The sequence below is a fragment of the Haliaeetus albicilla genome, chromosome 1, assembly GCF_947461875.1.
Source record: "Haliaeetus albicilla chromosome 1, bHalAlb1.1, whole genome shotgun sequence".
In the NCBI taxonomy this organism is placed as follows: Eukaryota; Metazoa; Chordata; class Aves; order Accipitriformes; family Accipitridae; genus Haliaeetus; species Haliaeetus albicilla.
In genome coordinates, this window is record NC_091483.1 from 54,947,297 (window position 1) to 54,973,403 (window position 26,107).

The following is a 26,107-nucleotide window of genomic DNA, read 5'->3' on the forward strand; positions in this document are numbered from 1 at the left end:
CTGAAATCATTTAGTTGAAGTAAATAAATGAGTAAGTCTAATACACTAGAGTTTATGGCATGTTGTCCTCCTGGAAATAATCTCAGCAGCAGTGAAGTATGGAGTATCTGCAATGGGAGAGGTCTAGCCTTATACCCATGTTTGCATAGGTTGAGGCAAACTGTACAGATTTGTTTTACAGAGCTAAATATGTAACTTTTTTTGCCTCCAACGCATGAAGCTATACCGGGGCATTAGAAGTTTATCAAGCTGGTGTCACTGCACCAGTCAGATCTATGAGATGCTGCTGTCATTTCGATGCAAAAGAATGAATCGTAGTAGGAAAATACTTTCACTTTTTTGTGCTGTTGATGAAGAAAATTTGCCAGAGCCTTTAGCCAGCTGCAGGCAAAGGAGGAATCTGTAAATAATGCAGTACACAGGCTGTAGCTCAGAGGAGATCCTTCTACATTCCTCCCCAGCAGATGAAAGACAGGTTCAGCATAGGATCTTCCATCAACAGGTACAGCTCACCATCTCCTTGGTTCAGAGCCAATAACTAACTCACCTTCTGGGGAAATAATTTGCCTGGTATGTGTAAGGAAGTATTAATGCCATATTCCAGAGTGAAGAATTTGGACAGGAATGAGTGCCCAAGAGGGCTGTTTGGGTGAGCAGGAGAGCGGAGAGCCTTTCTTCTGAGCAGAGAGTTTGAAGGGGAAGGAAAATAGGAAAACATGTCATGAGATGGGAAAGGCTATTAAAGCAATCCAGTAACATTAGCATGAGAACAAATGAGTTTAAACTGGCCCTTAGTCTGGAAACTTAGAAAAGCCTCCCGGCAGCGGGAGGGGGTGAAAACTTGGCTAGTTTCTAAAATGGAAATTAAGTCTGTAACTAAGAGTGTCTGATGTGGTCACCTGTGGCAGCAGGGCTCTGGGCTTTCTGATCTAGGGCGATCAGCCTCAGAGAGACCTCCCGTGCAAGGAAGATTTAAACACATGCTTTGCTCTGTGGGGATGTATTTGCTAATGTTTAAGCTTCTGTAGCTTAAGCATGTTTTTAAAAGTACATTGCATATGCATAGTTCAATTTTGCAGACGGCTGACGCACGAGGCTTACATATCTGGCCTTGTGACTGCCGTGGACATCTGGTCCCGTGCAGGCTGTTTCTCTCCGTATTGCACCCATCCCGGGGGAAGAGCAGCAGCGCTTCAGCATTGCACAGTGCTCCAGCTCCAGCACGGCACTGCCGGCACCTACCTGGGGTTTGGGCAACCGAGCACCGGCAGGCTGGCTTGGCAGGGACCCATCCCAGGTTTCCTCGAGCAACTTGGAGCAGAGGTGCTGTGCTGTTGGGGCAAGAAAGGCAAATACTACTGCAAACAAGCATCCATCAGGCTAAGGGCGTGACTGTCACACTTGCTGGTAGGACCTGAGAGGTCCCTTGATGATTTCTTAAAATAAATGTTTAACAAGGGATTTTATAATCACAAGTAGCAAGTATGCTTTTAAAATGTTTGAAGGGGAACAAACTTGTACAAGAATGAATTGGAGGCCAAGACCTGGTAGCCATAGATGTTTATATCAGAGGCTGGGGATTTCCTTCTGCCTGTTTTCAGCATGTACTGCAGTTGCCTGCTTCAAGTCCATCTCTGAAGCTGCCTTGCTTCCTAAATAACAGTTCCTTCCTTAGGAGCAAATGCTTATGATTGCTGAAGTCATTGCATTTATTAGTGATTCATGTAGTTAGAAGATCAGGGTTTCTTCTCCTCTGTTGAAAATATTTTTTGAAAAAAAGGTCTTTCTTTGCTGCTGCTGCTTTCATAACTAACATTCACACTCAGCTGTTGCATTACAGTGCAGCAGTATACCACCTTATCTGCAGTACAACATCTTACCCCTTTCTCGGGTACTTTTAAAGCTGAAAATTATTGGGTAAGAGGGTTCAAAGCAGTCTTTATTTTGCAATGTTCAGAAAATTAGGAGAGCTTGTATTTTCAGCCAGCTGATTCCGAGTTTACAGACTGCCCTTACATGGTTCAAGTCTCATCACCAACTTCAAGTGTGCAGGAACAAGGTGAAGATCCAGCTTCCAAAGCATGGACACAGGGTCAGAGCTTGCGGGCCTCATCTTCCTTTTCCAAGGGGAAAGCCAACATGAATCTTTCGTCTTGAAGCAATTTTTAAGATGGTCCCCTTGCCTTTATTAAATTTGAACCATGTTGATTGCAAGGCTGAAAGAAGACAAGAAACGCAAGGAAGACCCAAACTGAAAATCAACTTCGGTATATGCGGAAAGAAAAGTAAAAGCTTCAAATTACACTGTTGTCTGAGCAGCTTGCACATGCTTATCTGCCTGCGGGAGAAATGACCGGGAGGGTGTGGTTTTCTAAACCTTAAATTGCTCAGGTTTATGCAATTCAGCTTTTCTTTGTACCTTCTGTCATGCCATAGGCTTTCCCATCTGACACGGCCGCCGGCCGCTCTCTGCCTGCAGAGACGGGGCTGAAGGCTGAGTGTGGTTCCCCTGCCCGGCAGCTCCTGCCCGAGCCCGGTGATTTTACACCTGCGGGACTCCACCAGCAGCGGATGAGAGACACGGTGAGTTTAAAGACTTGTATTGTTTTTTGTGCTGTTCCTGCTTTTACCCTTCTGTCGGGCGCAAGTTGTTCCAGAGGAGCAAAGGTGGAAGGAAACGCTGCGGCAAACAAACCAGCCCTGGTTTGTGGCAGGAGGGAGTGGGTCTGAACCTCAGCCTGCACACTCGGGAGTGCCACGCAGAAAGGCAGCGATAAATATTTACTGTGTCTGTCATTAGTGATTCAGTCTCCTCATAATCTAATGCAGGGATTATTTTCATAATCGTACGGAGAAGGCCATATAACGTACCTGTAGGTTGCTGCGTTTCTTGGTAGCCAGTGTTAAAATACTACTTAGGTACATACTACATGCGATTATGCAAAAGTGCCATGCTTAGTTCAGTACCTTTTTGTTAGCTAGATGTGTTTGGTTTTCTGTCTTCCTTTTGCTAAGGTCTATTTCTTCAGTAAAGTGTGTTAAAATCCAACTGATTATCTGTGGAGAGGTGCCATTTGTACTGCAGCTGCTTTAGCCCATCATTTTATTAATCCTCTGGAAACCCATTTCTTCCCCTCCCCCAGGTTAAAGCCCAGAAAGTCTCGCTGCAGCCGTAGGAGGTGAATTGAGGCTACATTTGCCCCTGCTGTATCTTGCAGCTTGATTTTATGTATGTAACTGCAGCTGAGGTGAGGAGAGAAAGAGAACTTGGTTCAGTTTTTATCTTTAGCTCGTGTTCTCCTCCACTTACTTAAACTTATACTCAGTTCTTAAATCATCTTGTAATTCAGTACAGATATATGCAATGGTTGCACATCTGTGAATATGTATGAATACACATAACTTCTTATAAGTTTTGTTTCTACCGATGGGCCTGATCGTTCATGTGAGAACATGTGTATGCACGGACATGCCAGCATAGAACCCAGGACTGCAGTGAGGATACGTGGACATCCTCACACACTGAAGTATATGCTTAAAGTACCTAGTAGAGAAGAGGTCCAAATACGTAAATCAGCAGGACCCATTCAAATGTTTAAAGCTAAGAATGTTTTGGGGTGTTATTAGTGACTAGGGATGGACTGCTTGCATCAAGCTCTCAGCCACTTTGACATCTACCAAGGAAAGACATAAAAAACAGGAAAGGTGTGCATATTAGACTTGTATTTATTTCATGCTTTCCCCAGGTGCCTGATGACTAGGTAAGGGTTCCTCCAACAGCAGCAAAAGGAAGAATACTTTAGGTGACTGTACTGGGCACTACGCAAGGCACTTGTTTTCCCACAGTCTCCTGTAGAAATGGAGCTCCCTGTTCATCCCACCCTCCAAAGTGCTTTTCGTTTACTCATTCATGTTCATGAGGAACTATATCAAGGCAGCTCCACCACTTTATTGAAACAGCACTGTCTATTATCTGCTGTTGTTGGAAAAGCAGAAATGCTGATCTGTAAATAAAAGCCAGGATTCACCATCAGGCATTTGGAAAGCTGCTGCCTTGTGAGGAGTTGTATCCTCAATACTCCCATCCACTTTCCTGAGACTGAAAATTCCTCTTAAGGAAGTAATCTGTTACTAATTTGCTATTTTATATTCTTCCACCCCAAACCTCAGAGCCTATGTACATTTTCCAAAAATATAAATTGAATCAATCTGGGGAAGCTTGCCTCTTTGTTATCTTTTTCTTGCCACCTGAAAATATTCTGTCTCCTGCTGCTAATTTCTCTTACTTGTTTGTGGTCCTGTACAAGTGTCCTGCTCTTTGCTCACAAGAGTTCTGCTTTTTGGAAGCTGTTTCAAGCCCATGTGTTTGAGCATTAACTGCATCAGGACTTCATTGTAGAACAGAGTTGGAAAGAGGAATGTTCCTGGCTCTGGGTTATGATCGTCTATCAGACAAGAAAATTGAATTGTCTTTTGGAAGAAGTTTGAAGGCGCTGGCATCTTCCCCCAGCATAGCTGTTCTTTTGCAAAAACGTGAATAAATCTCGCACGCAGGATGAGATGATAGATTAGCTTCATTTCACTGCAAACCAGGAAATCAAGCAACATTGTTTCCAGCAGGAAGGTAAATTAGTAAAGGCTTTCAAACCCAGAGGGGCTCCTCTGCGCTGGCTGCTGGAGGGAAGCAGTCGGGTGTTCGTGGAGCTGTCAGTCCTGTCTGTGCGGCTGGGTGCTGCTGCCTGGCCTGCTGCAGCTGATTTTGAGGCACTCTGTGGCCAGAGCCTTTTGGGGAGCTAATGAGGCCTCTCTCTAGTTAAAATGGCCAGACACTGGTATCATGCGAGGCTGCCTGACTTGGCACTTGTTTGCAGTGCACGTCCAGTTCTTCTACGGGAATTTTTGCTCCTAGAAACTGGTATGCTCAAAGATGCAGTTGATCTTTCCGCAGCTTCCCCCAGAGGCTGAAGCTGAATCTGGAAAAACAGATCCTTACCTGAATCGTATGATTCGAGGGGACTCCACACGGAAGCAGAAACTTTCACCTTCGGTAAATGTTCAGGGAATGGTTAGTTGGCAGCTCCTGTCCTGTACAACTGCCTCCAGCTGCATACTGTTGCCACCCCTCTGAGTAAACATCAATTACTCTTTTACAAGGAAATCAAGGAGCTAAACACTCTTAAAATTCCTACCTGTCTAGCAGCTCCTGGCAACTGTCTGCTTGGTCCTCCACTTTTACTTTAATACACCTGCAACATTCTTACTAAAACAAAGAGCCTTAATAAAATGATAGTTTCCATGTGACAGCAATTTCTTATTAAGGGATGACAGCTACTTCTCTGTCTGGATTGATGCATCTTTTCAGAAAATGGCTTGTCTGAAAGCAGGTAAATTTTTATCTGACTTTGGATATAATTCCAGCCCACTTTTTCCTGTCTTTTCCCTAATCTTTTCCTTTCCATGCCTACAGCTACATGGTATAGATACTGTTGAGATGCTGATGTTAAAAAATATAGGTGATGCTGTTATTTTATTCACTGTTCTCCTTCAAAGCTGATTTTTGTTTGTAGCTCTTTGTACTATGTATTTAACAGTATCAATTCACACAGGATTTTGCAAGTAAAACTTGGTGCTGGAAAGTACCTTGTAGCATAGCTTTGGGTTTTCATAGTTTCAGTCTAAGGAGTCATCTAATCATACTACTGCTATTTAAAAGAATATTGCAGTTTAGATCCAGTCAAAAAGGGACTGAGGCACTGAAATAGCTATGACTTGTAGGAGGAATTTCAAAGAAATAAAAAATCCCCTTGCCTGCCTGCATGCAGCAGATCACATCCGACTGTGTGGAAGGATGCAGGAAGCAGGACAGTTTGAGCACGTAATTCCTCATTGGTTTCTCATCACAGGATTAAGCAGCACACAATAGGTCTCCACACCCACAGAACCGGTTCTGGAAGCAGATATTAACTCAGCCACAGACTTAACTATCTTTCCCAGGCTGGTGTCACTTGTGTGTCTTGGCTGACAAAACCTTAGTAAGCCTCTTCATTTTAAGGAGACTGTTACAAGGCCATCAGCAGCATATGCATGTTAATTAGGAATGGACTTTGTCACAGAGTTCCCACAAAGCCCCAATTAAAGCACTGATGAATCAAATCCAGTGAGTAGTACCATACTGAGGGATGCTGTTTCCCAGCACTGAGCAGACAAGGGCAGAACCAAGCTCTAGAGGATGTGTTTTGGTAGTTGAGGGCTTGGTCACTGTAATAAACAAAATTTATTTGCTGAGACATTTGTTGGACAGGGATCTTAGTCATTATACTGCTACAAAAAGGTGCTCTGGAACGGAAACTATTGCACAGCCTTATCTAGAGAGCTGTGTCCACTCCTGCTCAAATACTTTGTGTTTCCCCAGTCCTTTCCATTTGGAAGACGGTTATAAGCTCTAGCGCACAGCTCACTCCCAAATGAGCAGTAGGGACTATCAGCAGATATAAATGGGCACTGTCAGCACTACTTCATAAGAGAAGTAACTGAGGGAAAGGCAGTGCGTTGTTCATTCAAGACTCAAAAAGTAACCAGTATTAGCACCAGAAAACTGATAGTCAGACCACAGTAGTTGGGCTGCTGGGTTCAGCCTCTTCAGCATGCAATATGTTTTCCTCTTTCGAACACTGCATTTTTCTTGAATGTGAAATTCACCACTCGGTATTGCAAATCACCTGTAAGCTCATCCAAACTTCTTCCCCTTGCCCCCTGAAATTTCTGTTTCCTGCTGCATATTGTGTGTCAGCCCATTATTTAGGAGGCTGCTTCTGGGCTGTACTGCACTCCTAAGCTGTTGAAATTTACTTGTTGACTACTCTGCCTGGACTCGTGCCTTCCTTCTTCCAGGTTCCTGAACAGGACTGGGCCCTGGCAGCTGTCGCCCTGAGACGGGGTGGCAGGGAATGCTTTTGGATTGTGTTATTTTAAAGAGCAAAGTGTCACTGCTTCATGCAGTTCTTCAATAGGGACTGTTTTTTTCTGGCTAGAATTTGTTTATTCAGTCAGTTTTTGTGGATCGAGGTGGCAGGAGGAAGAAAGAATAAGACATAGTTATAATTTAAGTTATAGACATTTACAGACCTATAACTTAAATGATAGATAATATATATAATCTTTAACAGTAATAATATTTTTTATTATTAGATTATATATATAATCTAATATAATTATATATAAATTATAGTACTGGAGTTAGGTGCAACATAAGTAGAATTGAGATACAGATGATTAAATCCTCGCTCCACTGAATTTGCTTAATCTTGCCATTGAGTGCAACGGGCCAGAGGTTTTACCTAAAGAGCTCTCTTCTCCGGCTTAGACGAGTCACACAGGGGACCCGGTTGCTGCTGTCCCCGTCGTGGGTGCATGCTCATAAAGCAGAGGATGCAGTCCTAGAAGTCAAGAGTTTGTGAGGGCTTCCCTCAGATCATGTCTGAGAGCATCTCTGTGGCCACGCTGCTGCATGAGGACTCTTGTGATGGAGGCTGGGCATAGGCATCACAGGAGCCTGGTCCTGCCGCATGGGAGCAGTCAGCTGCCCCTTCCCCTGCTCACCTAACCATGCTGCAGGCTGCTCCTAGAAAAGGTCCCCACAGGGTGTTGTGAGAACTCATTAAGTAGTTTGTCAGGCGTTAAGAGGCTCCTGGATCAGAGGAGCAGCTGTAAAGGCACAGTGTAATTAAAGCACAGCTTACTTTATGATGTGTTATTAGCAGGGTTATCCATCACATGTTCTGCACTTTGTAGTTATTAAATGTTATCTCATGGTCACATGTGAGAAGATGCTGTGCGGTCTGAGGGTGACGGGCACCATGGCCGTGGGGGGCAGGGTGAGGTGTAAGGCTTCAACATCCTCTCAGGGAGAAGTCCTCCACAGTGCTTTTGCCCCTGCCCTTTCCTTCCCTCTTCAGCACTTCTTCCCTCCCCTGGTGCTGAGGGGGCAGAGAGGCAGCATCGCCTGCCTGCCCCACTGACCCACTTGGGGCCCTGGGGAAGGCTTGTGAAGAGACATGAAGACTTACTGTGAAGCTGTATTATGTTAAGGTTTTCACATTCCCATGCATTTTGCTCTGCCTATTGCATTATTTTAAAGTTAAGTAGGGCAGGCCCGCACGGAGGACACATGGTCTGCATGCCAGGTTGTTCGTGCAGATGCTGTAGCTCTTGAAGCAGTTTTGTGTTGTGTTGTGTTTGTCCTTGCGGAGCGAACATCTAACAGGGGACGTGCAGATGCTCTTGGGATGCATTTGAACTGGCTGAGCCACTCGCATGTCATGAAACTGCAAGTGAGTTGGGCAGGTTGTTCTTCATCCTTACCAACATAAATGTCATCCTGCAAAATCACAGTGGAGTTTGCACCACAAAAAAGATAAAAGATACTGTAAAGTGTTTTAGAGGGTGCTGAGGGTGCAGTTGTTTGGGGGTGAGGGGGGTTGGTAAATGTTCTTGTTCTGACAGATCAGGAAGTCAATGAGATTACTTACCCGCTGTCTGAAGACACAGAATTGTCAAAGCATGGTGAGCAAAAGATTTTAATCAGGACAAGCAAGTCTTCTCTGAGACTAAACGGGCACCACTGGCAACCAGGGTGCCACCATGCAGCTGTGCCTTCCATCTACCCCAGGCATGACCAACCCCTTTTCCCTGCTCCCCAGTACCCCCTAGCCGCTTATCCTTGCATACTGGCAGCACCTTGCAGTCATGTTGAGGGTCATTTTTTTACCCCTGATGGACCAGGGTCATGGGGAGTTTTGCTGTGCTCTTTCAGCTAGGCCAACTCAGAGAATAGCTGAATGATACATGGTACAGGAAGGGGTCTTCTCTTCTCAAAGAGGTCTAGGTACATTTGGCCTTGGGAACGTAGTAAAAAGCGCATCCACTCATTAGGAAGCCAGAAAGCAAGGGACGTGCCTAGGGAGAAACCTTTTTGTTCAGGTGGGTACCTCTGTTGATGGTATGGGCCGTCTCAGTGCCTGTCCTGCTGTGCACAGTAAGGCATGGAAGCTGGAAGTGGGGAAGGGAAAGAGAACAAGCTTTTTGGATTACATATCAGGGTTCAGTGGGCAGAAGACTTAGTGAAAACTATCTCTCTGTGGCTTTGTCTAATATGGTGTAGCTCCAACATCAGTTTTTCTTGAGGGCTGGCTATGCTTATTTCCTTTTTCCTGCCTGTCTTTGTTGATATGCAGTATGGCTTGGGTTCACTCTGCAGTCTTGGTTTTTGTGGGAACACAAATTTTTTCCTCTCTCCTACCCCGTCATCTATTCTCATGCTAATTGTGATAATTTAATGTATATGGAGACTTCTGCCATTCTGTCAGAGTGGGCTGAAATTGAAAAATGGATTCAAAAGGTACTGGGGAGCAAAAGAGCAGGAATGAACAAAGAGACTCCCAGAGAGAGGGAACAAGTGCAGAACTACCCTGTTTCTTTCGGAAATGGGGTAGAAGCAGTGTCATGGAGTTAATATCAGGAAGTAAATTCATGCTGAAGGTGCAGAGCATTTTATTTTATTTTATTTTATTTTATTGCAAATGCATTTTATTCCAACTTTTGCACTTTACTTTGCAGCAGCAAGGTTTTTGTGTAACGTCTCACTGTTGCGATATACCCAGTGTGGGTCTGTACATGCATGGGGGGCTAGGCTGTCTGGCTTGAGTAGCACCTGGCTTGATCACCCCGTAGCTCCATAGTGGTCTTCAGGTCCACGTTTCCTTGCTCTGAAACACAGGAGGAGGGTGGGCAGACACACATCCCCCGTCACAGAGACACACCAGACATACTTGGAGCAAGGACTGGGGGTGCACTCCCTCATGAAGTCTGCATGGACTGTTGTACCTATTCCTAGCTACCAGCATCTTGAAAGGCAGCTGGGGCACGTGGTTGTCCAGCCACACAAATACAGTTTTGTCATTTGGTCAAATGGCTGAAAGCAAGTTTGTGGTATTTGTGAGGTTGCCAGTCTTGCCAAAGTCAGCCAGAGCAATCAGCCAAATCAGAGCGGTAACGCACCTTTTGTTACATAACTAGCCATGCAATTTTATAATTTAGTATGTGAAATGCCGATGGCATTTATTATGTCAATTAGGATGAGCATATGTTTAGGAAGCCCTTTAGGAGTCAATCATAATTGCTCACATAGCCTTGCTTTGGCCACATGATTGACTTCCTCTGAGCAGGTAGACCGTGTGCCTTTGGCAAGCAGTTACCCACAGCCTCCCCATTTTGCTACAACTCATCCTTGCACTTGGAGTCTAAACTTGTAGTTCTGACATAAGCTGTTGGTCCAAGTCTCGGTTTACTGAACTTTAAAAAAAGGAAGAAATGGAAATTATTACCTCAACCAACATAGTATTTGACAACTAGAGGCATGCTAGCAACAAGTCTTCTCAGAAATACTACCTTCTGCTAAGGTGAGTTCATTCACAGGACGTGTTCCTTGTCATGTGGGTGGGTTAACCTGTGGGTATGTACTGTCTTATTCAGATCTTCTCTTCACTTAAATCTTGTCCAGCTGTTCCTAATATTCTCAAATTACTTCTGGGATGATTTTTTTCATTTTAACATGCTAAGCAGAGTTTTGTATCCATGAAATCATCAGAAAGAGCAGTTCAGGTTTGCGTGGGTGTGCGAGAGAGAAACAGAAGAAAAAAACAGACTATATTTCCATACATTCCTAACAGACATTTCAGATACATAATTCCACAACAAAAAACTTTTTCCAGCACTGGTTTATTCTGTAAATTCCAGCATGAGCCACAGAGAAAACCGTTTTTTTCAAACAATCTGGTTCTGGGTTTTGAAGTTATTGTGCGTGCAGGCACAGTATGACATTTCTGTTAGGTTTCACAGCTTGAGCTACAACTTAAAAAGTCGGGGTTATTCACCTACTGTACTGTTGGATTTTTCTATTCAGTTGGAAATGCCTTTCATCACTAAAGGCTCTGCAAAGTGCTTTGGTTGTTATAAGCTCTGAGAAGGACTTTTTGACTAATAATAACTTTGAAAAACCAACCAGTCTTAAAGCTGGGGCCAGGCAGAGGAGAGGTTTTGGAGCTCCTGCTTGTTGTCTCAGAGACATTCTGTACTGATGTGCTGAACTTTTAAATACTTAAAAGTCAAGCTGAATTCTTAGCTGCTAAATCAATATCTCTGGAAACCCCAGCTCTTCTCCAGCTACTGACTTTTTACCTGGAGGTATGCATCTCACCTCTGCCCGTAACAAATCTCCACTAGAGACTGTCTGCTACTGATTACAACTCAGGCAGAAAGAAAGTGTGACTTTTCTACAGGTAGAACAGATTTAAAAAATAAAGGGGGAGGGGAAAAACAAGAGAGAGAAGGCTATACATAGGAGGAATGCTGGTCCTAAGGCATGATGATAAGGTTTTTAGGCACCTCAGTGTTTTATAACCTTCCTTTGAACAAAGTTTCAAATCTAGGCAGACTGACTCACCCCTTTGGCCTTTAGTACAGCTATGCCAAGTTTGGTGCAAATTATTATATGATAATTTTTAGCCAGATCTTTGGAATGTGAATCACTCTCTTTTGGGATGTAAAATACTGTGTAATATGTATTACTGGAGTGTGGGTCACTATAATGTTTTCCACAACTGCTGTCTAGTATTCTGAAATAAGCAGACTGCCCGATGGCCTCCAAAATAAGTACTACCTTGAACAGTAAAGTCAACGTAATCCATAAAAAAACTTCAGTTGGAGAGAAGCAGTTAGTGGTACAAAACACAGTAACTGGAAAGCTGGGAGGGTTGCTACCAGGTAAGACAGTTTGATGCAAGACAATATATTAAAACAGCATTAAAATTTCTCTAACTGATGGCAAATAGTTTTGTATAAGCATTCAACCTGATGCCTCATTATAAAACCCTGAATATGAAATTGGTGGAGTGATCTTGTAACCTGGATTCTCACAGGAGCAGTAAGGGCTATGATCTCCTGCGTATTGTCACAGTTAACCCTGCATAACCTGAGGGGTTTGCGCTTTTGCTTGAGGGTGAAGGAAGACCTCTGCTCCTTCCTGGCTGTGATCCACTCTTCTCCCCAGTGTGGGTGAGCCACTAGATGGGGACAATGCCCACATCTCCTGACCTGCCCATGTCTAGCCAGTGGCAGCTGGGCTGAGGCTTCATTAAAGAGTTAATTCTGTGACTGTGAAAGGTGCCAAGTCTCCTAGAAGTCTTATGTTGGTATTTTTTAACATTAACGAGCAAGATGGCAGTCGCCAGGCTCTCAGCAAAACAAGGTGAGTATCAAGAAAGGCAGGTGTTAGTTGCAGCATGGTCACAGCTAGCGCGGTGAAAGGAAGGCCAGGTAAAAGCATCTCTGGAAGACTAATGAGCTGCTAACTTTACTTGGCAGCAGGCAATGCTGCTGTTGCAGAGCAGTTTCCTTACAAGCCTGCAGACCAGCCCCTTTGGCCATACAGTGCCATGCTGAACGACATAAAAGGGTGGCTGTGACTGAGATGCACACTTGTAGGAGATAACAGCCCATGCAGGGGCTGGGGGAAGAATGCAGCACAGCTTTGTTATCACAGTCCAGCTAAGAAGAGCACGAGAGCTCTGTTGGTAGTACCTCTACCTCCTACAGGGTTGTGTGGCAGAGAAACAGAGCATGAAAAGGCACCCCTTTTAATCAGCAGATGCAGGATTTGTTATGCACATGCTTGGAGTCCAAAAATAAATCAAGAGCATTACTAAAATGTGTTATTTACATACACAGAGAGAAAACCAAAGCAAACAAAAACCCAACTAATATTTCACGATCTTACTGTACCGTTCAGAATTCATTTTTCATTCATATGCTGGCCACCCTTTCCCCTGACTGAGAATTTTGTTAACCCCAAGCCATGCTACTTCAGAATTACTGGAGCTAAATTAATCTACCTGTTCTGCAGCTCATCTGTGTCACTCTGTTTTTCAGTGATGCCCGTTTACTGCCTTGTCTTTTACCATTTGGGATTTAAGCTGGTTGCTGCCCTTCCAGGCTCCGTGTCACTGTTTCTCTGAGATTTAGGCATCTACTTTTTTCCTTCCTGTGTTAGCTGTTTCCTCACCATCTTTCATCACTTAATTCTTTCTCTTTTAGCCTTGGTTACTCATTTTTTGCTACCTGAAGCTTCTTCCATTTTGTGCCACGCTACTTCCAAGTGCAGCCTCCTGAACTGCTGGGTTAATATTTGATGTTGTGGCTGGGCGGAGGCAGTGGGGCTTTGCTGCTCTGCTCAGCGAGCCCTCCTCTTGCTGCACTGCTGCCAGTGTAACTGTGATGGTAAGTCAGGATTTAAGCTTAAGGTTGGTTAAATGTTTCATTGGGATGGGACAGCTATGGGCTTGACTGTGCAAAGAGAGGAAAGGTGTTCTCTCTACCTACTCTCCATGTTTACCGCCCATGCTTTTTGTCTGGGGTTTTTTCATTATTCTCTTAAATGCATCTGGTGCCTGCAAATTCCTAAGCAGTGAAGACTTGTAAGGTGCAAACTCCCTCAAATCAGTGCAGTCTGTTGAGTAACTTTTTAAAGTAAAGGTGTTACCATGATACTGGCTTTCACTGTGGTCACAGCCCTGGGGGTTATTTTGTGCCCTGATGTGACCATTCTCATCCCAGCTTGTGGCTGAAAGCTTGGCAGTATGGATGTCCAGAATGAAAATGTTCTTCCTTCATCATTTGCACCATATTCCTGTGCTTCAGGTCTCTGCCTTGGACTGGAGCTTGAATTACTGCAGTGTCACAACACTGTGGAATTCTTACAAATCAGTATTTAATTTTATTTATCTAAGCCAAGCTGTGCTAGGCGCTGCACAACTATGCTAAATCTGGGACCTGAGTTGTTGAAAACTTCCTGCACAGCAGCGAAGCAGTAAATGCTGGTGTTGTCTTCTTGGGCATGGCACCACCACCACCTCTAAAAGCTCCTCCTGCCAATCATCCATGCAGCAACCAGTCCCTGTCAATACTTCTTTCGCTGTAAGCCAGCATGAGACTGCCAAAGTGACATCCTCGCCCAGTGGTGTTGACACCAACTGCAAATGAACGTAGGATTCCTCCCCCCTCTTTCACCTCTCCTCCTCCCACAAGCACAGGCCTCAAAGAAGAGATGTTCAGACAGGTAATAATTGCCTTTTTTTCACTTAGCTGTGGTTTACCATCTACCTGTTCAGGGTTCCTTGCTCAAAGTGTGTTTTATTATTCATAGTTAATAGAAGAAATAGAAATATGCACTGGTTATCAGCAGGTCAAGTTTAAATCTCCCTTCCCTTTCTTCTATGTTGTTCAAGAGGAACCGAGACTTTAAGCTTCCTAAAAGGACATGAAATTAATTTTGTAGCTTGTTATGACAGCACATAAATGTTATAAATACAAATGACTGCAAACATTGCAAACAACGTCTGCCTCTGACTGAATCTCTGCAACAACTCCATCTCACACCCTCCATGTTAACACCTTTGGTGGTATAATCACCTCCCAAAGACAGTTGGCAATCATTTCATTGCTTGATATGTCTAGCAATTTAAGAAAGTTTATCATGGGTGAACATGGACCAGATTAGCCAGAAGAGGCTGAAAGAGTTTTATCCCCCCCCCCCCTCCAAATTTATGTTATTATCTTGTCTAAATTTTCTAAATAATAGAGGCCATAGGACTTGAATTAAGTCCTCCTAAAAATTCAATGCATGTTACTAATTAACATGGATGGGTTTGTTTCCCTGTGCTGTAACAAGTATTTGTAATTTATGTAAACATTGTAAAAATCAGGTGCAGCTCTCCACACCTGCGCTTTTTCACTAGCAATGCATTATTAGCATGTCAGGTTCATAGCGAGTATCTGTAATGTGGCCAGGACAATCTGGCTTTGCGTCCACTGGGGCTTCTCTCATCATTTTTGCTGCAGCAGAGCATGGCCTTAGGGCAGCGATTCCTCTCTTTCTCTATTGTCATTGCGGAAATAATTGTAGTCGCTTCGGAGCTGTAGCACTGTTTCCAATTGTACCTAATTTGTATTGGGGGAGTTGATGCGCTGCGCATGTGGGAGCGGAGGAGCAGTACTTTCAGGGTTAGGGCATGAGGCTGGGAGGGGGCCATTCGGATGCCCACGCTCCTGTTCCTGCGGGGTGCTGCTGCCTCAGAGCAGGGCTTCAGGTCCAGCTTTCAGCATGTTCACTGATGGGAGCCACGCGTTGGGTCTCCTGCCAGCAGGAAGCAAGAGTTTCTGTCCTTGGGAACATCCGTGAGGCAACAGAATGTTGCAGTTGGTGTATTCTGGTGCGTGGTGCATGGGGAGAGCACCCATGTGGGTCTACCTGTGTGTGCTGGTACAAAATGACGGTTGGACTCAATGATCTTAAAGGTCTTTTCCAACCTCAACGATTCTAGGATTCTATGAAAAGGATGTGGCAGGAGAGGGGAGAAACAGCATGATATTGCCCGCTCCCCTGGTTGCCCCGGGTGTAAGGCATTTCAAAACTGTAGGAAAGAACAAAGTTCATAAACCAATGCTATTTTTGTCATGCTTTATTGATTTCTAATTCATTTTATGGCTACTTTTGAAGCCACAATCCCACAAATTGCCAAGCTGCCTATTGCCATTCTTGCAAGTGGCCCTGTTGATTTCAGGCGGGCTCCCTCCGTGAGCGAGGAGAGCGGAGATCAGCTGAACGCTCTCCCTCTCACTCTGCGAAACACAAGCTACTGGTAGATCAAACACCAGCTCGCGGCCACCTCACTTCATCGAGAAGTTGGCTAAGAGCTATCCACCAGGAGTCACTGGCCAAACAGTTCCCACCTCAGCCTCACAATCATCTTTTCTCTTGTTTCATTTTGCTGTGTGTCACCTTAGTAGAATCAAATAATACTGTTTTTAATTCCTATGTTAAGATAGCAGGTGCAGCTGTTTTCTGCACTTAGAAAGATGTTCGTTTCTTCACAAAGAGCTGTTCATAAAGCTCTGTTTAATATTTTTACAAAAGGAAACATTTGCCACAGTATAAAGTCATTTAAATATTTGCAAGAATTCTAATAGGTGATGATTTTAATTCAAATGAAGCTACTGCTAATCAGGAGACAGAGCTTATGCAGAACTTACCGTTGCAAACAAAAAATATTATTATACAGCCACTTAGCATAATTACTACATAAGCATAGGATCTAGCAAAGCATTAAAGCGAATGTTTGACATTTAGGCATCTGGTTAGAGTTAGTGGGGCTATCATTTTACCTTCATGTTAGAAAAAACCTGCCCTGATAAAGTTTAATTTCTCAGGTTTAGAGCCCATGAGCTTTGCATAAAAAATAAGATTTTATTTTATATGAAAATGTGCTCTGCCATAGTCAGATTTTTTTTTTTATTCTTTCCCTCCCTTGCCCTCAAACGTGTGTGTCTGAGGCTGACACGTTGTCTCAGCAAATTAAGTCAAGCTGGAAGCAAGGGTACAGTGTTACGGCAGAGCAGCAAGTAAGATTTACATTTTCAAGCAAGAGTAGTAATTAGGCCATTGCATATTTTATATCTTCATGTTTATTTTCAAAGCAGTATATCAAAATAAGCACAGATGTAATGAGACATAAGTGCTCCAACAAGCAGTCAGGGTTCATCAAGTAAAAACTACAAATTACTCTTCAGTTTTGCTGCCACCCACAGAGTTTACATCTTTAAAATACCAGCAGGCAGGTGCTCTGGCCAGAGCTAATTGGACCTATAGTTAGGGACACACTGGGTTTCTGTAACATGAATTATGAAGGGAATAGGCCTAATTTTGAGTGACATAGTACTTGGCACCGTGTTGTGGACTTCACTTCAGTGTGTGAGGTATTAGATACTTTGGGCAGTAAAACGGGAAGTTTTAAACTGGTAATGCTGGTGCGGATGGTTATAACTGCTTGACCTGAGGCATCCAGAGCAGTGCCATGGGGGGATAAGCAGACAAGCTTTGAATGCAGGGTCCCAGGTCTGTTGTTGCTGTGGGATGGGGATGGTCTAGAGGGTCCCAAGCTCTAAATCCTCATGACCCAAATTGTCCTCCCTCTGGCTGCATGTACAGTGTCTGTATGCTTGTGTGTGTTTGTTAGGTGAAGTTGCTGCTCTCCGTTGCTGTCCTTAGCAGGCAGCTTGGGCAGTAACCATTATTCTTACCTGTGTTTCTGCACACAGTCTTGCAATGTTTGCCTACACATGCTGCTGCTTTTCCAGCAGAAGTAACGTGACCACAAAATCAGCTGACTGGAACTACAAGTATATGCTAATTTAAGGTTTTCAACCATTAAATCCCTGTAGTATTTCTCCCTGTTTTGGTAGCTTTCTTTATAGTGAGAGTAACTGTGTAAATTGAGCTAGATTTAAGAGAAAAGAAGTCCCTGGAATTAACTCTTTGTTTTTTTCTGCCCCCTTCTTTGCTTCACCCTCCCATCCTAAAGATGCAATCCTTCCCTACTACCTGCTAGAGTACCCCACATCCAGATACATACTGTAAGTACAGTAAGAGAAAACAATCCAGAACATAACCCTTCGGCTTTCTTCCCCACAGATCTGATGGCACACAAGTCTTGTTGTGGCTCTCACAAATAGAAAACAGGTCGGGTATTCCCATCTGCCCTCTTTTGAATTGCATCAATTCTGATTATGAGCCAGAAGGAAGAAGAAATGGAGGGTAGCTCCCCGACACTCTGTGTCACCTGCGGCCAAGCACATTTACCAGAAGAAAACCACTTGTACAGCTACACCGAAGAAGTAGATGATGATCTGATATGCCACATTTGCCTGCAACCTTTGCTTCAGCCGTTAGACACGCTCTGTGGTCACACCTTCTGCGCAGCCTGCCTTACGAACTTCCTTGTGGAAAAAGACTTCTGCCCCATGGACCGCAAGCTTGTGATTCTCCAGACGTGCAGAAAGTCCAGCATACTAGTGAATAACCTCCTGGACAAGCTAATGGTTAGCTGCCCTTTCACAGAACACTGCTCAGAGGTCGTGCAACGCGGTCACCTTGAACAGCATTTCCAAACCCAGTAAGTTGTTGTTGATAGACCTTTTTTTTCACTTTTTCTTAAGGAGAGGAAAAAAAATCTTCAGTTAATGCTGATTAAAATAGACAGTTAATGTAAAGAAAGATTTATGGATATCACTCCCAAGTAACACCTACAGTATCATTAATTTAGAGCTGAATTTAGTCCATTTATATGATGATATCTCACTCTTTTTTTAGAATCAAATGCATTCAAGGTATTTCATACCATCATTAGCAGTTCTGGGCAGATACCTTGTGGTTAGCTGCATAATGGAAGTGTGTATTTAGTCATCCAAAGAGATCTGTGAGTTTTGGGAAGCTGAGCTACCATAAATATTTTAGTAGTACATTAAGGGTTTTATAATTGCCCTTTCTTCGGTCCTTTTTTGAATCGCAAATGACCTATATGAGAACTAGAGCAGAAAATATTCCAGTTTGGTATTGGTCTTTGGAGCAGAGTGCTCCGTTCTTCCAGGTGAGCACGCACTTACCCATTCCACAGCACTGTGGGGCTCGCAGGGTGAGGCGGTGTGGAATTGCTCCCTGGCTGGACTCCCCCTCCAGGCTTACCTCTCCTGGTGGCCAGGACACCCTCTCCAGGGAGCAGTTTAGTTCATCTGCAAGGAGAGAACTGATGATGAATGATCCTCTGTTTTGCAGGGTAAAAGCACGTGCTGCTGCTTTTGTCTTGCATCTTCTGCCTTCTGCCTTTCTTTCAAAAGAGTAAAGAGATGCATTCAGGGCTGTGATTTCTGATGGCAGACAAGTGCTTTGGCATAGTCCGGGTAACAGCACCTCAGATTTGAGGAGATCTTAGATTTGAGGTCTAAGAGATGCCCTTTTTGTGGCCTGTATCTGGTGTCCAGTGAAACGGCTTCCCCTGTAGTTTGCAGGTGTAAGTCACATTCCTAGGTGTGTGTGTTTCTGCCTGTGCATTGAGGAGGAAGCCCTAGGTGACCAGTGCAGTGCTCCAGACTGCTGCTGGGGGGGCATTCCTGCACAGACGTGGTAATGCTGAGGGTCAGAGCATCCCTGGTGAGCAGGCTGGCCAGCCGGAGCACGGAGGTGTCTTCACATGGCTGCAGGCTGCAGGGTCTTGAAGTCCATAACTGGAAATAGCTCTGCAGCCTGCAGTTCAAACACATCCCCATTTGAACTGGAGACCTCGTTTCCTGAAGCACCTGGATTCTCATGAGGAATTTATTCACTGAAGATATTTACTGAAGTTACGGTGATTTAACCAACTAAAAAACGGGACCATTTCACATTACTAAAATTGAAAAAAAACATTAGCAAAGGGTTTCTTGACCCCCTGCAAAGGTCAAGAGCCCACTTTTCACATGCTAGAGGCTCAGTGTTTGCGGATTTGGGTGCCCTTGGCCCACCCAGTTCTGGATCTGGCTTTCCCTGTTGAGGGTGCTGCTGTCTCATGGAGTAAGAGGTGGTGGCAGCTGTCTCATGGAGTAAGAGGTGGTGGCAGCAGTCTCCAGCCCAGGCCAGAGGTGCTCTGCAAGGTTAGCTTTCTGCTGCTAAGGGGAAAAATTAGCAAAGATACTTATAATTTTCTACCTTTGATCAGCACTTCTCTGACAGGCCTCAAATATTAATTTCAGTAGTAATGCGGGTAAAGGGACTGACAGTCTGCTGTGAGTTGCTGTCACTGAGATTATGTTTCTCTATAGATTTCAACCACAAAATATTGAGCCCTTAGTGCAAATACCCTTTCCCTTTGCCATACATATAGCTGACTTCAATATATTTTAGATCCTCCTGTTTGTCTTCATTTTTTTGAGATGATGGTGCTATGGCCATAAAACTAACAGGAAAAAAACCCCACACACAACGAATAAGCAAATTGGAATATTGGTTTTTACACAGAAGCCACACAACTAGCACAATTCCTGATTTCTAGTGTCAACTCTCCTACATGGACATGTGCAAGCCATTCCAGTGTCTTGGTCTCTTCTCCTTAAGGTAGTAGTAAAAATACCCTTCACAGACATACCTTGCCGAATTGCAGTGTTGTAAACTATGCTTTGGTCCTGTAAAAGCCTGGCGAGTTTTATTCCAGTTCTTATTATTGAATGTCCATGGCTTGGATTTTCCCCTCAGGATCTTCAAGATCCTATGCTTCTGGCTCACTTGGCCTGAGCCCAGCCAGGGGTAGGAAGAATTGGCTTAGTAACATGTTTCCACAGCCTCTGCTGTCCCTCCTCCCCAGTGGCAGGCTGCCCTCACTAAGTCCTGGCTTTGCAAACCCAAGGAGCAGGAGACTGGAGAGATGCAGCAGTGGTCTCGCTTCTCATCAAACCCTAAAGCCTCTAAGGTAGTGCAGTACAAGGTAGTGCTCCATAGGCTGGGCAGCTTTTTCTTTACCACTCATGACATGGATTTTCCTTCCTCTCAGGATGGTTTGGAGGGCTGAGTTACCTTAAGGCCAAAGGTATGGTTATAACTGCAGAGGCTAGGGAGTAGGAAATCACAGGGAACCTTTGCTGCTGGGGGTTTCAGCTTTCCAGGGGGTGAGTAGCGCAGCATCACTGGCACTCCCGCCCGAGGGAAGAATTAGGAGGGTACTTTCTGAGTGAGCCCTAAAGGGGGACTTCTGCAACCTTGTGCTTGCGGAGACTGTGCAGTACCATTATTTTTTTTAAGCACAGCACTAATTAATTATCACCAAAGGTATCTTATACCTCTGCCTAATTTAATTCTCAGAAATGCAGGAACGTCTCTTGCCATCCCACCTCCAACTCATGGCAGGGCAGGAGAGAAGGACATTGTGCTCCAGCATGCCCAGGCACAGACTGAGCAGACTGAGCTGACACCGTTCTCTTTAATTCCAGTGAATCAGTAGAGTGGAGAGAAAGTGTGTGACTTTGCTAATAAAAAAAAATAAAATAATAATCATAAACAATCCGGTGCCTGCAGTGAGAACGGCTCAGAGCCCATCTGAAATCTCGACTGAACGTGATCTGTGTTCTCAGTGAATAAATTAAAGTAGACTCTGCTAGAGTCACCGGGGCAGTCAGCAGTCTTCGCATTTCTTGCATGATTCAGGCTCAGACCAATCCTGGTTCTCGGCGAGAAAATGAAAGTTTGCCCTGATCAGAGACAAGGTCACTGATGGGACAAGGTGAGTTTGCTGTTTTGTGCTTTGTAATTGATGAGAGAACTTTATTATTTTTTTTTAAACGCTGGTTGCCATGGAGTAGTCCATTGAAAGCATCCTTATTTAAAATGTTAGCTCTTGCATCCTTCAAAAAAAAAAAACAACCCCAAGAAGAGACATGTCCTTGGATTATTACATGATTTATGTTTTCACAAAGACATCTGACTGGATTTGGGGAATTCAGACGGAGATGCAAACAGCCAGCAGTTGGCTGTGATCTTTTGTGGTGTTTTACTTTAAAAAGGTGTGGTCTTCTGATATCGCCTGCTTCAAAACTCCACGGGGGGCATTTTTTCCCCCCCTTGTCAGACAGCTACACCCTTCCGTGATGCAGTTTAGCTCGTAACCCATCTGCTTGTGGGCAGTGATGTAAACGCACCAGCTGCCTCTGAAGAACCACTCTGAATCCTGCAGGAGGCAGGTCTCTTCCCCGAGCATCGCTCTCCTCTGCAGCATAAGTCACTGTCTCGCCAACCACGCTGTGCTGTCCCTAAACCCTCACGTCTACCCATCCGAGAGTCAGATCGAGTAATCCTCTTACAGGTCAATGATTTTTGCAGTGTAGCTTCGTTTAAGGGATTTAAGCTCGATTCATAATGTGCTACCATTGCGTTGAAATGGAAAGGCTCGCTTAGAAGGGGCTTGGCTGGCACAAAAGCTTCACGTTGTGTGTCCCACCAGCACAGAGAAACGGTGGGAAGGAGGAAACCTAGCAGCAGTGCCAGCCCTGCACTGAAAATGAAGGCTCTCCTGTTACTGGTCCTACCTTGGCTAAGTCCTGCAAACTACATAGACAATGTGGGCAACCTGCACTTCTTGTACTCCGAGCTGTGAGTACGCACAGTCGCGCCGGCGTCGTGCTCTCTGTCTGTCTGTCTCACCCGAGCAGTGGGAATGGGCTCGCCACAAGCGTTTTGGGGGGTCTGTCTGTCTGCCTGTGTGTCTGTGTGTGCGCGTATGTGTGAAGAAAATTCAGCAACGTCTTGCCAACAGCTTCAAACCGTGCTGCGAACTAGCTGCTTCCCATCCGGAGGGCTAATAATAGCAGTACGTCCCCATTGCTTTCTGCTTTGGAAGCAACTGAGACATACTAAGTGAAGCTGCCTTTTTCCTTATCAATTTGCTTTTCTGTGCCGACATTTTTGGTGGTTGTTGGGTTTGGGGGTCGTTTTTTTGCTGTTTCTGAATCTGTGTTGTTTTCTTTACTTTCCATAAATAGCTTTGCAGGGGAACTGGGCATAGAGGAGGGCATCAGGATAGACACCCCCAGTAGAGTGCTCTCTGTGTGTATATGCATAATGTTCTGTGTGTAAAGCTGCTTGCCTGTAGCAAAATGCTGAGAAGCCTTTCACCAGAAATAATTCACTTGAGAGAGGAAAGAAATTTCCCGTATTTCTGTTTTTGCCCACAGCAGAATGTTATTTTCTCTGTAATGCGAATTTAAATGTAGCAATCCATTCATATATCTTCATGTTTAAAAAAAAAAATAATACAAAACACCTCAAACTACCCCATAGCTGATCTTTCCAACCCATAAAACAAATATTCTATGGTATCATCTGTAAATGATGCTAGTTTAATTTGTGTTTGAATATTATTGTACTAGTTAATAGGGCTTTTATGACTAGAAATAGATATTTTTTCCAGTATGTTTTAATTAATTATGTTTTGTTTGTATTTTAACAAATTGTAAACTCTCAAGATCTTCCTTGAGATAATGAATGAAATGGCTAATTCTGCTCAAAAATGAAAAATGACTGTATTGTGCCTACAGTGGGAATGTTCATAACAGTTGTGATTAGTGCCAATGAGACTAATTTCCAAATGATTTTGTCTCTACTGTCAGACAAAAATAGCAGTGTTTTGCAGAAACACAAAGTCCCCTTTTGAAATTCTTGTGTGATATGCATGGCAACTATTAATAATTTAGTCACGCTGTGTACAACAGCTCAGCCATAGGTGTTTTTAAACATTTAACAAATCTGGTGTTGAGGGTTGCCGCTCATTTTGCCTCATTTTAATTTACTGGCATTTTGTTTAAGAACATTAATTTAAAAAAAACCAAACCACCAACAAACAAAAAACAGTTAAGCCAAGCAGGCTACAGGAGCAATCAAGCTCAAAACAGAGCAGATGAACACTTATAATGGAAACAATGGCATCTGGAACATCTAGTTTCCAGGAAAACAAACTGATGAGATTAATCAGAGCACAGGCGCAGGCACCGCCTACTTGCTTTTCTTGGGGAATTCAGGTTCACTGATTCTCCCAGGGTAAAGGGCTACGACTTACGGTAGCTATTCGTCTCTTATTTATTTAGCCTTCTAACCCACAGAGATGTTAGTCTTGCTGGATGTCAGCAGTCGTTCTTAATGGATTGGGTGTGGGCGGGGGCTTGGACGTGCATCTTCGGGTGTCAGCAATGGGAGGTGCATGTCTCCTGCCCGGTGCCCAGCCCTGGATATTACCTGGCCCCGGGTGCCAGTGCTCAGGACCTCCTGCACCGCTCTGTCTCTGGCTGGGGCAATGGGAAGGAGGATATGCTGGGGCTGACATAATCCAAAAGGGTGCTGGGCAGTTTGAGCTCATTTCAGGAACTTCTCTTCCTCCTTTGTATGTATTTGGTGCCTCTGGCTGCTGCTGGATGCCGCACAAGGCACAGACGTACTAATCTGTGGGATGGAATCAAGGTCCTCTCTAATAGCAGCAGTTGAAAGAAAGAGAGAAATACTGTTTTCAGTGCTGTTTAATCAGTTTATACAAATATTACGACCTACAGGTTGCTACCTCGGTTGCTCGGGCACTTGCATGCGGGATGTTTATCATGCAAAATTTTGTGAGTGGGACAGCATGGGCACTGGTGCCCAGGACAGCCTGGCACCTAGGGGCACAGAATTACTGCCCCAGCCCTTTTGTGCCCCAAACCCCATAGAGGCAGCTTCGTAAATCCTTTCCAACAGGCAACTGAAAACCCACTGCCATGTGTAGCATATCTGATGACTTGCCTCAAGGCTTGACACTAGACCATACTAGGTGGAAACCTTTTTTTTTTCATTATCACACTATCTTTGGTTGCTGGCCAGTACAAATACTGGCCTCAGTCAGGACTCATTTTTTGTTGGCTGGCAGCCACCAGAGATACCAGCCGAGGAGGAGGAGGGGGCTGGCAGGGGTGTGAGTGGCAAGGGAAGAGCTGGAGGACCATGGGCGATGTGGTTACCATCACTGGTGCTGGTGCAAGAAGAAGAAGGGTGCTGAGATTTGCACTGCCCTCCTGCTCATACAGCCCATCTTTTCCCTTCTACCCCATTCAAACAAAGCTTGGGTTATTTGTGTTGCATTGGCAGGGTTTGCTTTAGTTGAGGGCATTTTTGTTTTATAAGTGCGGAACAAGTGGCTTGGGGAACAGGGATTACAGTATAGCCCAAAGCCCGTCTGGAGATGCAGGCTCTGGAATCCATCTGAGGAATAAAGAGGAGATTTTAGGAGAGTCAAAGAGGAGAAATGAAGTTGGGAAAAGGCTGCGTCAGACCTTTGCACTTCAGCTGGGTGCTGTGCGGGTGAGAAAGAGGTGTGTGGATGTGTGGTAGTGGCACTTCATGGGACAGATGTTGGGTGCTGCTATTTTTAGTTTTCTATTATTGGTCTGATAATTATAGGTATTCTCAGCAAGCAAATATGTATCTCCTGACACTGTCACCTGCACTAAAACCAATTCCCTGGCCTTTGCCTGTTGTCCCTCCCTTGCCCCCAGCAAAGATCTCAGCACAGATGCTGTTCTTGTCCTCGCTCTTAGCCAAATCATGAAGAGCAGCCCGTGGTAAGTCAGGGTGCTCCCTCCTGAGGGGAAGCCCAGGGAAACAGCTGGCAGAAGGACAAGAGAAATCTGTGAGGTTTCCCTCAAGAAACCTCCATAACCAGTGGGATGTAGCCACAAAGCCCGATGGCTCTCGGCATCGTAAGGATATACATGGGTCTTGAGGAGACCCTACTCCAGGGCCATGCCTTCTCCTTTATATCCTTGTAAAGCTGCTTCAACAGGCATCTGCTCTCTTTCTGTCTTACCTAAAATATCTTCATAAAGGAAATACTTGCCCAAACATTCTTTTGAGTCAGGGTATGTTATTCCCCCCAGTTAAAAACAAGGTGTGTGGATGGAGAGGCAGCCTGTGGCCACTGTAGGAGGCTCTCCTGGGGGTGAGGACCTGGTGGCACTGATCACACCGAGGGATACCAGCTTCCATCGCTATCCCTCTCACTTCGAAGCAGGACCTGTGCAGCAGGATATTTCTCAATAGAAGGGTTTTCTGCAGTTTGACGTCAATGAGCCACTTAGAAATAAAATTATGAGGGGAAGGACTCTGACTGCAAGACTAGGCAGTGAATAACCTCACCTTGTCCCTCTGAGGACCTCCGTCACGTGGAAAACGTGGGGTGGTTTCCAACCTAATCCCCCTTCAGCATGTGGCCGCACTGACCGAGCGAGTGCCTGGGAGGGTGCCGGGCATCGCATGTGCTCAGCACAGGTCAAGCTCTGGGGAGCCTGTGGCAGCCGCACTTGCTGGTGCTGCTTCTCTCCAAGGATTAAACAGCTCCTGGCCTTAGTCACTGCTGGTAATCCAACAGCTAGATCCACCCCACTAATTTGAATCAAGCCTTTTTTTAAAAAAATCTATTGTTTGTTAGAGTGAAATGCACAACCTACTCCCACATGCAAAAAATTACTTCTATTTTTCTTACCCCTCTTGAGTTTTACATGAAACAGTCAAAGGGATCTCACCAAATTAACTGGATCAAGTTTCCCCATATAACTTTTATACAATAACTACTCTCTTAAATTTCAAAACAGCACTTTGGGCTGAAATAGCCAGTAAAAC

At 44.5% G+C, this 26,107-nt stretch overlaps 1 protein-coding gene across 10 annotated transcripts in view; it reads left to right on the forward strand.

Annotated features, from left to right (window-relative positions):
* LNX1 (ligand of numb-protein X 1) overlaps window positions 1-26,107 on the forward strand; it is a 139,868-nt gene that overhangs the window by 53,569 nt on the left and 60,192 nt on the right. For 4 of the 10 annotated variants that reach the window (XM_069790147.1, XM_069790138.1, XM_069790129.1 and 1 more), the window contains exons 2-3: window positions 2,437-2,583; window positions 17,582-18,062. In XM_069790147.1, coding sequence (XP_069646248.1) covers window positions 17,677-18,062 — 386 coding nt within the window. In that variant the 5' untranslated portion in view covers window positions 2,437-2,583; window positions 17,582-17,676. Of the gene's footprint in view, window positions 1-1,386; window positions 1,408-2,436; window positions 2,584-13,317; window positions 13,333-17,581; window positions 18,063-21,585; window positions 22,061-26,107 lie in introns of those variants that run through there. The other 6 variants (XM_069790156.1, XM_069790165.1, XM_069790199.1 and 3 more) reach the window with 6 other exon arrangements.